General features: G+C 53.2%; 1 protein-coding gene and 1 pseudogene across 1 annotated transcript; both read left to right on the forward strand.

Moving 5' to 3' along the window:
• Positions 1-163: 163 nt before the first annotated feature.
• Positions 164-8,868, forward strand: ZNF837 (zinc finger protein 837; the record flags this gene model as incomplete). Its single annotated transcript, XM_059151182.1, has 3 exons — positions 164-168; positions 1,544-1,633; positions 8,202-8,868. Coding segments are annotated over exons 1-3 (762 nt in total), but the record flags the coding sequence as incomplete, so codon positions are not given.
• Positions 8,869-8,870: 2 nt separating this feature from the next.
• Positions 8,871-11,807, forward strand: LOC131817640 (zinc finger protein 837-like; annotated as a pseudogene).
• Positions 11,808-13,730: the final 1,923 nt, after the last annotated feature.

Consider the following 13,730-nt stretch of genomic DNA (forward strand, 5'->3'; position numbering starts at 1 on the left):
ACTACAGCACACTGACCTCTGCTTCTATCATCACATCTCCTTCCCGACTCTCTCAGCAACCCTCTTGTAAGGACTACTGTGATTATATTGGATCCCTGAAAAATCTAGGATAATGTCCCTATCTCATGATTTTTAATCACATCTGCAAAGTCTCTTTTGCCATATGAGGTAACATTCACCAGGAGTGGGGATTAGAACGTGGACATCTTTGGGGGTCCATTATTCTATCTACCACACACATGCGTGGGACTCTAAACCCAGGTCAGCAACAGTTCCCATCATGAGCCTGACACAGCCATCCAACAGTTAGCATTGGGTGTGGCTTGTCACGTGGGCAGTCTGGAGTACGTACAGGGCAGCTGATAATGAGGATAGGTCAGAGAGAGGCAGAAATCAGCAGGAGGCCCGTGGTCTGACAGGAGAGAGCAGACAGTCTAACGGAGCCTAGAGAGAAAGAGGTGACCCCTCTTTCTGGCTGCCTTCAGTTTCTGACGAAATGCCGTCTTCTTCTTCTTCTTTTTTAAAAGATTTTATTTATTTATTTGACAGAGACCACAAGGAGGCAAAGAGCCAGGCAGAGAGAGAGAGGAGGAAGCAGGCTCCCCGCTGAGCAGAGAGCCCGATGCTGGGCTGGATCCCAATACTCAGGGATCATGACCTGATCCGAAGGCAGAGGCTTTAACCCACTGAGCCACCCAGGCGCCCCCGAAATGCCTTCTTTATGTCTCCCACCTTTTAACAGCTTTCTGGACTAGCAAATCTGTTCAAGCCATCTAAGACCCCCCTCATCTGCTGGGGTTTGCTTCCTTTGCACCCTTTTCCCCTCCTGGGAATTGCCAGCCTCTCCATTTCTTTTTGGCGCTCCCAGATCTTGCTGTTAGGATTCTGAATTGAAGGCCAGCCCCAGAATGGAGGCTCCGGCCCAGGGTGTTGCACAGTGAAGACGCCCTGAGGCTGATTCCCAGTCCCCAGTGCCTTGGGACTTCAGGAGAAACCTGTCGTGAAGCCAAGCTCCCGGCGGAGCACTGTGTTGGGATACTGCCCTCGGCAGAGGGACTTGCGTGAAGAGGTGGCAGGTGGCGCGACAGTTTTCTGGGGCACAGGCTCCCAGGGCTCTGGCTTCGGCATGAGGCCAGTCCAGAGACCTGACAAGCCGAGAGAGTTGGATTCCTGGTGTGGAACCCCACTTTCTCTCCAGTGCCCTGGGGACCCGGGTTCTCACTCCTGAAGCACCCCCGTAGGTGACCAGCGTGTGCGGGGAGGACTCTTCTAGTGCTGCCTCCAGCATCAGCCCCACTCTTCCTTTCTACGGAGACGGAAGGCGGAGCATTTCTGTGACAGGTGGAAGCGCCCGAGTCAGTCCAGGCTGCTGTCTCCTCGCCGACGACGCAAAAGCCCTACCTCGCTGACTGGGCTGAGAGGGCCGCGGTTGCCATTACAACCGGAGTCCAGGGGTCGGACCGCGGGAGCGCGCCGGGACTACGTTTCCCGGCAGGCCCCGCGAGGGCTCCGGCTCTCTCCCGCAGGGGCTCTAATCCCTCAGTGCCGCGGTGGCCGGAAGGCGGAGGGTGTCAGGCTCTGCGCCGCCTGCGGGGAGGGGACCAGGGGACCCGTGCGGGCCGCCCTCGAGCGAGTAAGTGGCATTCGGCGCGTACCCGCGACTCCAGCCCGCTAGGCCTGGACCTCCGGGCACTCAGCGCGCCTCCACCCACCCTCCCCGGCCTCCTGCCCCCTCCTTCGGCGGGCCGGCTCTGGGCGGAGGCCTGCCTCGCGCGTTTCCGGTCCGCTCGCCCAGGGGTCCGGCTGGCCACCGCAGGTCGGGCCTTCAGTTCCGGACGGGTCTGTCGGCTCCACTTTCGGCTGCCGCGCGCGCCGGCCGGAGCGTGGACACTGAGCCCCACGTGCGGAGGCAGCAGGCCCGGGCCCCACCGTCGCGGCTCTCAGAATCAAGCTCCGAGCCTCCTGCTGAGGACACTGGCCTCCCGGAGCCCCCGGCCCGCCCGTCGGCCTCGGCTTGCGTGCAGGCGCCGGCTCCTCGTCAGGCCCGGTCCCGCCGCTCCGGTCGCTGGGAGGCCGGAGAGCAGCTCCTCCCCCGCTGTCACGCCGCCTCGCGTGCGTCTCTTGTCCCCGCACTAACCCTGCTTTCCTCCTCGTGCGTTCTGGCCCGCGCCCTGGAACGGCCCCGACCCTGACCCCAGGCGGCCCAAGGGTGGGCGCATCACGGCAGGACAGGCGCAGCGCGGAGGCGTACCCGCCCTCGGAGTGCGTCCGCGCACCGCCCGGTGGAGCAGGCAGACGGCCCTCGGCCTCAGTGGGGTGTGTCCCGACGCGGAGGACGGTCGCCCTGCCAGCCTTTCCCCACGTGCTGTCGTCGTGCGGTTCTGCCGGGCTGGCCCGGGCTACGTCCCTTGCTCAGCCTCCTGCTTACCCGGCGGTGGCCGCTGTGTCCTGTCCCGTCCACGGGCAGCCCGGAGAGCGTTAGAGAGGCTGGGGGAGCGCTCAGGCTGCGGGGCAAGCTTACCCGGGGCAGATGGGGAGGCACTGACAGAACAGTTGGGACAGCCGCTGTGCAGCGGGGAGACCCGCTTCCGGGAGCCCTTGCTGAGCTCAGCCTCCGGTCCCAGGTCCATGACTGAAGGCCCTCCGGGTACAGGTAGGATAGTTTGGAGGTGCAGGCCGGGAGGCGGGGAGCCTCGGCCGTGGGCGGCAGCTTCCACTTGCTATGTCCGACGTCGGGAGGCAGGTTTCTGTCATGGTAGATGGGCCGAGGAAGCCACCTATGGGAGCGGGTGTCTGGGGACAGTCGGGAGATGCCCTGTGAACATGGCTAATGGGTGACCCTTGGTCCCCACGTTCTGTGAGTTCAGGGTTTCTTCCTGCTAGGTGGGAGCTGCTGCTTTTTCCTGGGACCACCCAGTCTTACCTGACCCTTAGCACATAGCAGACATCGGACTGGATGTCACCAGAGATCAGGAGGGCCCCCACACCTAAACCCACTCATCCTATGAGGGGTGCTGGACCAGTCTCTATTGATTTTCTGTGGCTGTTATAACAGATTACAACCATCTGGGTGGCTTGAAACAGTAGAAAGATATTCTCAGTTCTGGAGGCCAGGAAGTCTGAAGTAAGACATCATCAGGGCTCCAGGCCCTGAAAGCTCTGAGGCAGAGACCATCCCATGCAATTGTCGTGGCACCGATGGTTTCAGAGGTCACTTGGGCTGTGGCTGCATCACTCGAGTGTTGGCTTCCACCTCTTTTCTCGCACTCTTTCTTTCTCTTACAAGGATTCTTGTTACTGCATTTAGGCCCCACCCAGGGAATGCGTGATGATCTCACTGCAATATCCTTTCCCAACTAAGGTCAGTCACCTTCACAGGTTCTGGGGGTTAGGGTGTATAGGTAGCTTTTGGGATGGGGCACCATTCAGTCCACTACACCTTCCTTTGGTGGAACCTACCCAGTCCTGGGTGACATCACACTGCAGGCCACCCATCCTCTGCCCTGTCCACTGATTCCATGGTGATTGGCTGTCCTGGGTTGGTTAGGCTGTCCCAGATGTGTTCTCCCATTCTGGTGGGTCCTTGGCCTCTGGATTCCTGAGGTTCCAAGAGCTCATTCTGAGTTCCACAAAGTCCTGTTCTGGCTGCCAGGTTCTTGTGCAAACCAGGATATGAGGCCAGCAACCATGACCCTGCAGGGACAGCATTTACTGGAAGCCCTGGGGCAGAGGTCTTGCTGTCCCTCACATCTGGGGCATTGCAACTTGGTATCATGCCAGATCCTGGCTGTGGGGCTTCCAGAAAGTACGATTATAGAAGTCCTGGTTCCTCCTCGGAAACAGAAATCTGGGTACCTGCCTTCCTGCTGCTCAACACTCACTGTGAGGGCCCCCTCTTCTCTGTGAGCAGGCAGAGTTCACCCTGGAGTTACAGTTGTATGAGGAGGAAAGAAAGGATCGTCCCCATATTAGTGCTTATAGCTTCTCCAATAGCTCTGTGCCTGGCCACTGCAAGGAGTCAGCCTGGCTTTGGGGAGACAGACCAAGGAACCCTGCAGAACCTGCATGCCTAGAGGCAGAGGCTGGGGGTGGGGATGCAAGGGAGGCTTGTGAGAGGCAAAAGGTGATTTCTGTGGGTGGTGGTGGAGAGCCAGTGGCTAGCTTGGTATGGAGGACGGCTCCATGGTCAGAATGGGGTGCGAGCTCCTTCGCCAACTCTCAGCCTTTGTTCCCATCTGTAAATCAGTGATGACAGTGCCCTGGGCCTCAAGACACCATGAAGCATTTCCCTGGGCCCCAGCTTGATGCCCATTGGTACAGCAGGTGTGTCTAGCTTCCTACCAAGAGTTTTCTCCTTGAGATGAGTGGATTAAGAGACACTTGGTTGAAGAGAAGTCTGGGTCCAGGGGAGAATGCTGTTAACACAGAGGTTAAGCCGCTGATGTGGAAACTCTGCTTGGTGTACAATCCACTTGGGCATGTGGGGGAAGTTCATATTTTATTTTTACCTAGCAGTTTTGAAGACCTTGTTTTTCTCATTATGAAAGTATTGTTAAACACACACACACACATCCCTCCGTCCCATGCATCCCTGTCCCTATGGCCGGCCGGGGCTCAGATGATGTCCAGGGTGTGGCCAGGCAGGCTCACCTCTGGGGCTCTGCCGCACACCAGAGGCAGGAATGCTTTGTGCTGCAGGTGCTTTCCTTTGTTGTTTTTTGAGATACAGTTCCTGTAACATAAATGAACCATTTTGAAGTGTACAGTTGAGGTTGGTTATTAACATATTTTAGTTTTTACTATATTTACAGTGTTGTGCAACCATTGTCTAATTCCAAAACATTTCCAGCACCTCAAAATGAAATTGCATACTCATGAAACCATTATTCTCCATTCCCATTTTTCCTTTTCTCAGCCCCTGGCAATCACCAGTCTACCCTTTGTGTCTGTGGATTTGCCTCTTCTGGGTTTTCACATAAATGGAATTATACATTGTAGTCTTCTTGTGTCTGGCTTCTTTCACTGAGCATGATGTTTTCTGAGGCCCATCCGTGTATTAGTATTTCATCCCATTTTGTTGCTGAGTAATATGGCATGTGGAAACGCCACATTTCGTTCATCTATTCATCAGTTTTTGGACATTTGGGTTATTTCTACCTTTTGGCTGTTATGAAAAATGCTATAATGAACATCCATGTGCAAGTTTTTGCTTGACAGCCTGTTTTCATTTCTCCTGGAGAGATACTTAGGAGTGGAACTGCCATGTCATGTGGTGACACCGTTTCACCTTTTGGGGAACTGCCAGGCCATTTTTCACAGAAGCTGTTTGCATCACTTTCCACTCCCACTAGCTGCGTGGGAATGCGTTGTGCAATTGCTTTTTGCCAGGTCTTCCTGCCCAAATGTCCTCATTCAGACAAAGTCTGAGTGTGGAGCCTTAGCTGGAAGAGGCTGGTCAGTCTACCCACAGTGGGTCCAACGTACAAAGTACAACGGTTTTGCCAATGCCAGTGTACAAGGGACACCTTCTGAAACTTGGACCCCCAGCTTGTCTGTTGTATTTGCACAGCAAGCTGCATATTCCAGAGAAAGCTCGTCCCTTGACCTTCCCTAGCTGGGTCCAATGAGGACTCTGCAACAGTCACGGTCCTTCAACCCTGGGCACAGTGTCCGTTGCAGGTTAGATTCCTGCCCACCTACTGTTAGGGTAGTCAGCACAGGTGGGCACGTGGAGCCCACAGCTGCTTGCTCCCTAGTTAGCCCATGTCATTCCCCACGCCTGTTTTTGGAGAGCTGCATAGTCCAGTCTCAGGGCAGACAGGCAGAAACATAGTATCGGGGTAGGATAGTAACCATTTCTTACCTGGGGAGAATATCCTGGGGCTCAGATCCACAAGTGTCTGGGAAAGAGACGTGCCCCTCACATCCTCCTGCTGCCTCCCTCTATAACGGCACCATGGACATTCTGGCACTGGGGTACAAAATGCCCATGTTCAGTGTCCCCCAGGTGTCCTCCTGCTTGCTTGAAGTCTCTTACTCTGGGGGCTCTGAGCGCCTCTGCTTGGGTTTCAAGCTCTAGGTGGCTAAATTGTCAGGTGGAGAAACAAAGGCACATAGTGGTAGTTGCCACAGTGGGGAAGATGTTGGATTCCCTAGCCCCCATCGGTGCCACCCATGGGAGAGAGAGCCAGCAAGAATTGATCTCCTTTTGGGTCTGAATGTGGCCCTGTAAAGTCTTAGTCCACCCAGACACTAAGTGGCTTTGAGGTGCAGCTGGAGAAAGGTGGCCTCACATACCTTGGGTTGAAGGCCAGACTCACACAGGCCTGAAAGTCACAGGAGGGTTGGTAGTACCACATGTGACTGGAGTGAGGACTGTCTGAGTAACGTCAGGTCACAGTGTGTGGTCCTGTCCATATTGCCACCTTCGTTTCTTCGGAGCATGCCTCCGACGGCTTACTTGCTGAGTATGTGACCAGACAAACGACCCTTAATGCGGGCCCTTCAGCGTCCCACTGTTAATGAAAGTTTTCTTTTTTTTAACATTTTATTTGTTTATTTGACAGAGAGAGATCACAAGTAGGCAGAGAGGGAGGCAGAGAGAGAGAGAAGGGGAAGCAGGCTCCCCACTGACCAGAGAGCCTGATGAGGGGCTCGATCCCAGAACCCCAGGATCATGACCCGAGCCAAAGGCAAAGGCTTTAACCCACTGAGCCACCCAGGTGCCCCTGAAAGATTATAAGAAAGAGAGAACAAGCAGAGGGAGAAGCAGGCTCCTTGCCAGGCAGGGAGCCCGACACAGGACTCAATCCCAGAGTCCTGGGATCGTGACCTGAGCCGAAGGCAGACATTTCACCAATTGAGCCACCCAGGTGCCCCTTGTCCTTTTCCTTTCTATATTCCAACCCTCCAGGTGGGCCTTCTCAGCCTGACCTCTCCCTGTACGTTTGCTGCACATCAGAATCACCCATCCCACTCTACATGTTTTCACTGTCTCCTGCCAAGCAAGCCCCCACCCAGATGGGACTGCTCTGAGCTGCTCGTGTGTCCTTTGTGACTGTGGACCAAACATTCAGTTTTGTTTCATCTAAGTGGCATCTCGATTCATACACTGTGTTTTCCCAGTAAAGCATACAAAGAGCTCAGAAAAAGCCACTGTGGTAGGCAGAACACCCCCCACCTTCCCCCAAAGTCCCTAGAACCTGTGACTGTTAATCACACAGCAAAAGGGACTAGGAGGTATGATAATGGATCCTGATGTGGGAGATTATCCTGGATTATTTATGGTGGGCCCAGTGTGATCAGTGTCTTTGTATAGAAGAGGCAGGAGGGGCAGTCTGATGTTTCATTGCTGGCTCTGAAGATGGAAGACGGGGACATGAGACAAGGAAAGTAGGTGGCATGTAGAAGCTGGAAAAGACAAGCAAACAGATCCAGGCTTTGAGCCTCCAGAAGGTCCAGACCTGTGAGCTAATAAATTCGCATTGCTTTAAGCCACTAAATTTGTGGCAATTTGTTACAGCAGCAATAGAAAATTAACAGCCACAGTGGAACTTGGAAATAGTAACAGGAGACATTGGGCCTTCTTGGTGTTGGTCGCTGCTGGAATGATCAGGGCCCCCAAGATCGGCTGTTCACTTTACATTTATCGTGCCTATTTCTCAGGCTGCCAGACCTGAGAGAACCAACGTTGCTTGGTAGAAGTGGGGAGAGGCACAGCTGGTGTCCAGCCCTGCTGTCGGATGAGCCCTACCTCGCACCTCCCAGAAGAACTGGCTGATGGCAGGTGAAGGGGGTTGGGCCAGGTCAAGGCAGGGAGTCAGTAGGGTGTGCTGCCAGGAAGCTGGTGGCTGGGATTGGACTGTGATTCTGGGGAGTGGGCAGCTGAGTAATTGGGGTATGTCTTGCTAAAGGGAGGGGCTGCTGAGGTCCCAAGTCAAGGATGATGGTGCTCCAGCAACTGGTGAAGAGTAGGGATGGTGCTTTCTGGGGCCTCTCTGACATCCTAGACCGTGGCAGATGTTAGAGTCAGGGCAGGAGGTTCCAGTGTTCTCATGTCCTGATGTCATTTCTCTTCTTTCTTCCCTGGGCTACGAAAAGGTGGGAGCAACCCTATCAGTCCTGGGGTCATCATTCTTTGGCAGTTCTCACCTCTCCCCTTCCAGGAACTGCCAACCTCCATTTCTCCTCTGCTCTTTCAGATCCTACACAGGACACTGTTGGGGGCTGGCCCCAGGATGGAGGCTTGGGCCCAGAACTCCAGGCAGGAAGGCATCCCCAAGGCAGATCTCCAGGGAGCCTACAGGGGCCAGGAGGAGAGGCCCAAGATGGAGTGGAGGCCTCTGGCAAGAGGACCCAGCCAAGAGACACTCCTCTCAGGAGGGAGACCTACATGGAGGGACATCAGGTGGCAAGACGGCTCCCCAAGGCAGGGACTCCTGGAGCTGGGGCCTTGGTGTGAGCCCCAGTCCAGGGACTCGCCAGAGTGCAGGAGTGGGATCCCTGGTAAAAGAACCATGTGGCCCCACCTCCTCTCAGAACCCCGACCTAATCATTCCCCAGGGGCCACATGCTGGGGAGGGCCCCTGTTGGTGCCCAGTCAATACCAGGGCCTCCAGCTGTAACTGCTGCCTGGCACAGCATCACAGAACACCTCCGGAGGAGAAGCCCCTGCTGTGTGATCACTGTGGAGGCCAGCTGCTGTGCTGGTGCTGCCCCAGGACCCAGCTGTGCCAGGTCCACACAGAGGATGGGTCACAGGAACAGCGCACAGGCACCCAGGCCTTCCCAAAGACGCTGCAAGTGACCCTCTTTCAGCAGAAGCCCCTGAAGGAGCTGCCCCAGGCCTGCCGTTGCCACGAGGGCTGCCACCCCTCCTTTGTGCCTGGTGTGGCGAGCGCCTTGGCTCCGACAAGCAGCCGCAGATGGCCAAGGGCCCCTTAATGTGTCCTCAGTGTGGTCAGGTCTCGGGTCCCGGCTGCGGTGCTCCTGACCCCCCGGCGCTGTGGCTCTACATCTGCGACCAGTGCAGCATGGCCTTTCCACGCACCTCGAGCCTGCTGCAGCACGAGCGCATCCACACCGGCGAGCGACCCTATGAGTGCACCCAGTGTGGCAAGGCCTTCGTGAGCTGCTCCGGCCTCCACCGCCACCAGAAGATGCACTCGGCTGAGCACCACCGCCACAGCCGGGCCCTGGCCCAGAGGTCCTGCCTCTTAGGGTACCTGCCCTGTGGGGACTGTGCGAGGGGACCCAGGGGCCTCCACGGGTGCCCATTGCCGGGCAGAAGCCATACGAGTGCACAAAGTGCGCCAAGGCCTTTGCCCTGTTGTCGCACCTTGTGGAGCACCGGCTTGTGCACACGGGCAAGAAGCCCTACGCGTGCCCAGAGTGCAACAAGGCCTTCAACCAGCGCTTGAACCTGAGTCACCGTCGGCACACGCACAGCAGCGCCAGGCCCTCACCTGCCCCCTGTGCGACAAAGCCTTCAAGGGTCGCTCGGGCCTGCTGTAGCACCAGCATGCGCACACCGGCGAGCGGCCCTACGGCTGCCCCGAGTGTGGCAGGACCTTCCGTGGCTGCTCCGAGCTGCACCAGCACGGGCGCCTGCACTCAGGCGAGAAGCCCTACATCTGCTGAGACTGCGGCAAGGGGGCTATCTTAACATGTTCTGGATCCCTGGGCACTCGACAGAGGAGGTTAAGACCCTGGCATGTGTTTAACTCACATAATGGTCTAATGGACCTGCTACATCATGCTCCTTAGGTCCAGTCAGCCAATGTCATCCGGGTAGTAGCAATGACACATGGGTGTGATGTCCTGTCAGAAGTCAGGCTGATCAGGATCTCTACAGAGATTACAACAGATAAAAAGAAAGTTGAGTTGATAGCCTTGAGGCAAGCCATGAAAGTGTGCTGTTGTTCCTGCCACATGAAAATGAGGTGATTGTGGCGGTCCTTGCATACCAGGAGAGAAAAAGCACTAGCAAGAACAATATCCCTGAAGATGAGACTCTTTAAGTCCCCGAAGTCATCCTAAACCTCTTCCTACAGAAGCAGCCCCTCTGAGGGTTCAAACATCCTGATCACCACCTCATTGCTGCCACCGGTGATGGCTAGTGTGCACATCTCTGCGGGGCTCTGTCACTTGAGCTCTGTTAAGCTGGCCTTTGATCTCTGAAATCAGTCCTGATGGCAGCATCTCCCAAGGCCAAACTGGCCTGGAGCCCACTGGCACTTTTCAGGAATGCAGGTCCCCTCCCAACTAACCTGTTTCACAATGTCATTAAAACAAGGCCGTCCTCCTCTTTACTATGAATTTGTATGATCACACATAACAAATCTACGCCAACGTTCCTATGCCCCTATGCCCTTGGATTCTTTCTTCCATGGTGTACTGGGAAAGTTCTGGCGATTCGGCCTCATCCAATTTAGGGCACTGTGAGTCCAGGTCAACCTACCAAACAAAAATCTCCCTCAAGCTACCCAATCTAACACCTTAAACCCAGTCTTTGCAAGTTGGCCCATATGGGTAGTTACATTTGATCCAGCCCAGTGTTGTATCCCATCCTTCTTGGTCAGATAGTCTAAGATGCTCTCCCAGGTTTCCTGGATGCCTGGGGGGCACGTACACCAGATCTTCATCCTCCATAAAAGCCCCCAGGCCCCAAACAAAGACACTCCTCATGCTCTTTTCCTTTCTGAGTCTCCCAGACACTCTGTCTGCATCTGCTATCTCTTTATCTTCAGTAAATTCTGCTCTCACCTCTTGCCAGGTTGGGCTTAATTTTGAGCCTACATGAAGTCAAGGACCCTCTTACCTGGTCTTGGGGGACTCCCTCTGGGTCCCTGGACGTGGCCTGCTGGCATCACTTGGGGGGAACCTATTGTAACATAAATGGTGAGAAGATTAAAAGTGATATATGTTCTCTATTAAAGTCCAAATGATGAGCAGACATAGTACGTGTGCCTGCCTTAGATCTGGTTTTGCAGATTTATAACAAAGATCCAGGGATGGTAAAAGAATTCCAGTAAGTACAGTTTGAAGGAACAAATGCAACCTTGGAATAGACTTGAACAGACAGGAAGGAAAAATCCAAACAATCCTTGAAATAGATCTTGATAAAAGGGTAAGGAAATGTAGGATTATTTATGAGGAAAGATGGTGCACGTGTATTGAGCAAACATAGATGTAATGTACATGCTCTGTACAGATGGATGTTTTTGCGATTTGTCCCACATAGCCAGCCACCCGGACTGTGTATGTGCCAGGTATGCTTATGTGTCTGTACACAGGCAGGCTAAAGAATGTTGTTTGTGATGGGATGCCTGGGTGGCTCAGTGGGTTAAAGCCTCTGCCTTCGGCTCGGGTCATGATCCTAGGGTCCTGGGATCGAGCCCCTGCTTCCACCTCTCTCTCTCTGCCTGCCTCTCTGCCTACTTGTGATCTCTGTCAAATAAATAATAAAATCTTAAAAAAAAAAAAAAAAAGTTGTTTGTGAGCCTTGTGCTGTGTGAATAACCCTGGGAGCCTGCTGGTTTGAAGTATATTATATTGCCTCCAGGTCAGAACTGGCCCTTCTGGTTTGGGGGCCAAGAGCTACAAATCTTGTCTCCTGCTTTCTTCTGCTCCAGGCTGGGCTGGCCCCCCAGATTGGAATCCGGGAGGGGAGGCAGACACCCAGGCTCCTTGAAAATACAGAAACATGATAACATGGAAATGCAGCTTGCTCCAAACTGCACGTAGGCAAACACACGTTTAATTTCAAACCCTCTTATCTGCCCTATAAATAGGGCCTTATGGGGACGGTCAGTTTGAGAAGTCTCACCTGAGGGGAGGACACTCTGCTCAGGCCTCTCGATCAGGATTCCAGCCTGGCTATCTCCACAGGCCTTCCTCAGCTAACTAGGTTGGATGTTGTAAGTACTCAATTTTAAGGATGCCATTTATTTATCTGAGAGAGCGAGTGAGCAGGAATGGGGGAGCAGCAGAGGGACAGGGATAAGAAGGCTCCCCGATCAGCAGGAAGCCAAAGATCCCAGGATACCAGGATCATGACCTAAGCCAAAGGCAGACTCTTAACTGACTGAGCCACCCAGGTGTCCCAAGCAATTCTTGATCTCAGGTTTCTGAGTTGAAGCCCCATGTTGGGTATACAGATTACTTAAAAGGAAAATCCTAAAAAAATTTCTGTGTCTCCTGTCTTTTCCTCTGGGTATTTTGTAGCCCTCTGAAAGGAGAGCGGGCAGTGGGTTGGACATTGGTTCTGGTGCTTGTGCTTGGAGGAGGGGGTGCGAATTTAGGATTTCTAAGATGTCTGCCTATCTTCCTCCTCCTTTCCCTCATTATTCTGACCATCGGGAAGGGGGTCAGATGTCTTAATTTTTGTTCCTCTAGTTCCTTCCTATGATGCATTTTTATTATGGAGTAACATACAAGTTTGGACGTACGTAATTTTATCCCAGATCACGTGAACTTGAAAACACTAGGGTTGGGGCACCTGGTTGGCTCAGTGGGTTGAGCCTCTGCCTTGGGCTCAGGTCATGATCTCAGGGTCCTGGGATGGAGCCCCGTGTTGGGCTCTCTGCTCAGCGGGGAGCCTGCTTCTTCTTCTCTCTCTGCTTGCCTCTCTGCCTACTTCTGATCTCTCTGTCAAATAAGTAAATAAAATCTTAAAAAAAAAAAAAAAAAGAAAACACTAGGGTTACTTTTTAACCTTTTGAGTTTTAGCATGCCCAGTTTGTACAAGGACTTGCCTTTAAAGCAATGAAATAGAGCTCCTCTACAAATTGGTTTTAGCTATACCATCCAGAGATAGAGGAAATACCTCCCATTTATAACACACACATAGATACATGTATACAAACAAGATGCGAATAAAACTTGGCCTTTGTTTCACTCTTATTTGTGCACAGGACCTTAAAGACCCAATTTCCAAATATCCCCCTTTTATAAAATCAAATCTTTTTTAAAAAGATTTTATTTATTTATTTGACAGATAGAGAGAGATTATAAGTAGGTAGAGAAGCAGGCAGAGGTGGGGGGGGAAGCAAGGTCCCCGCCGAGCTGAGAGCCCGATATGGGGCTCAATCCCAGGACCCTGAGATCATGTCCTGAGCCGAAGGGATAGGCCTAACACACTGAGCCACGCAGGCGCCCCTATTAAATCAAATCTAATTGTAAGATAGCATTATAATTTATGGGTCCATTTATTAGTTATTTTCCATTTCCAGTTAGAACATGGCCGGTCATATGCAACAGACAAACCAAATGAAGCCCAGAGTACCTCTGGGATTGCTGGTTCTTCCCCACAATTTGGGGACTTCACTGACTCAACCAAATGGCTTCCTAGTTTCTGGTTACTTAGTCTTACAGTTGGCTTTCTTTAATTGCGCACATAAATAAACTAGTTCAGACATGTCAAAAGAACCCCACTTAGGTTATGCTTACCTGTCCCAATGAAGTCAGCACCTGCAAGTGTAGGCTCTGTGCATATGCACAGGTAGCCTGCCTGGGTTCCCCATGGGTGGTCTTTCGTTTTCTGGGTGTTGGTCTGGCTTTTGAAGCACAGTTCCCTACTCCTTTTAGTTTGGGTTTTATTTTTAGGATAAGGCTTGTCTAAGATCTAAGGATATTAAAAGTGGTGGATCGAGAGTGTGCCGCTTGTGGGTGTTACTTTTGAATGGCCGTGGTACACTCTCTGTGTATCCATTTCTCCTTGGAAGGTCTAG

This window comes from Mustela lutreola, chromosome 16 (genome assembly GCF_030435805.1).
Source record: "Mustela lutreola isolate mMusLut2 chromosome 16, mMusLut2.pri, whole genome shotgun sequence".
Taxonomy (NCBI): domain Eukaryota; kingdom Metazoa; phylum Chordata; class Mammalia; order Carnivora; family Mustelidae; genus Mustela; species Mustela lutreola.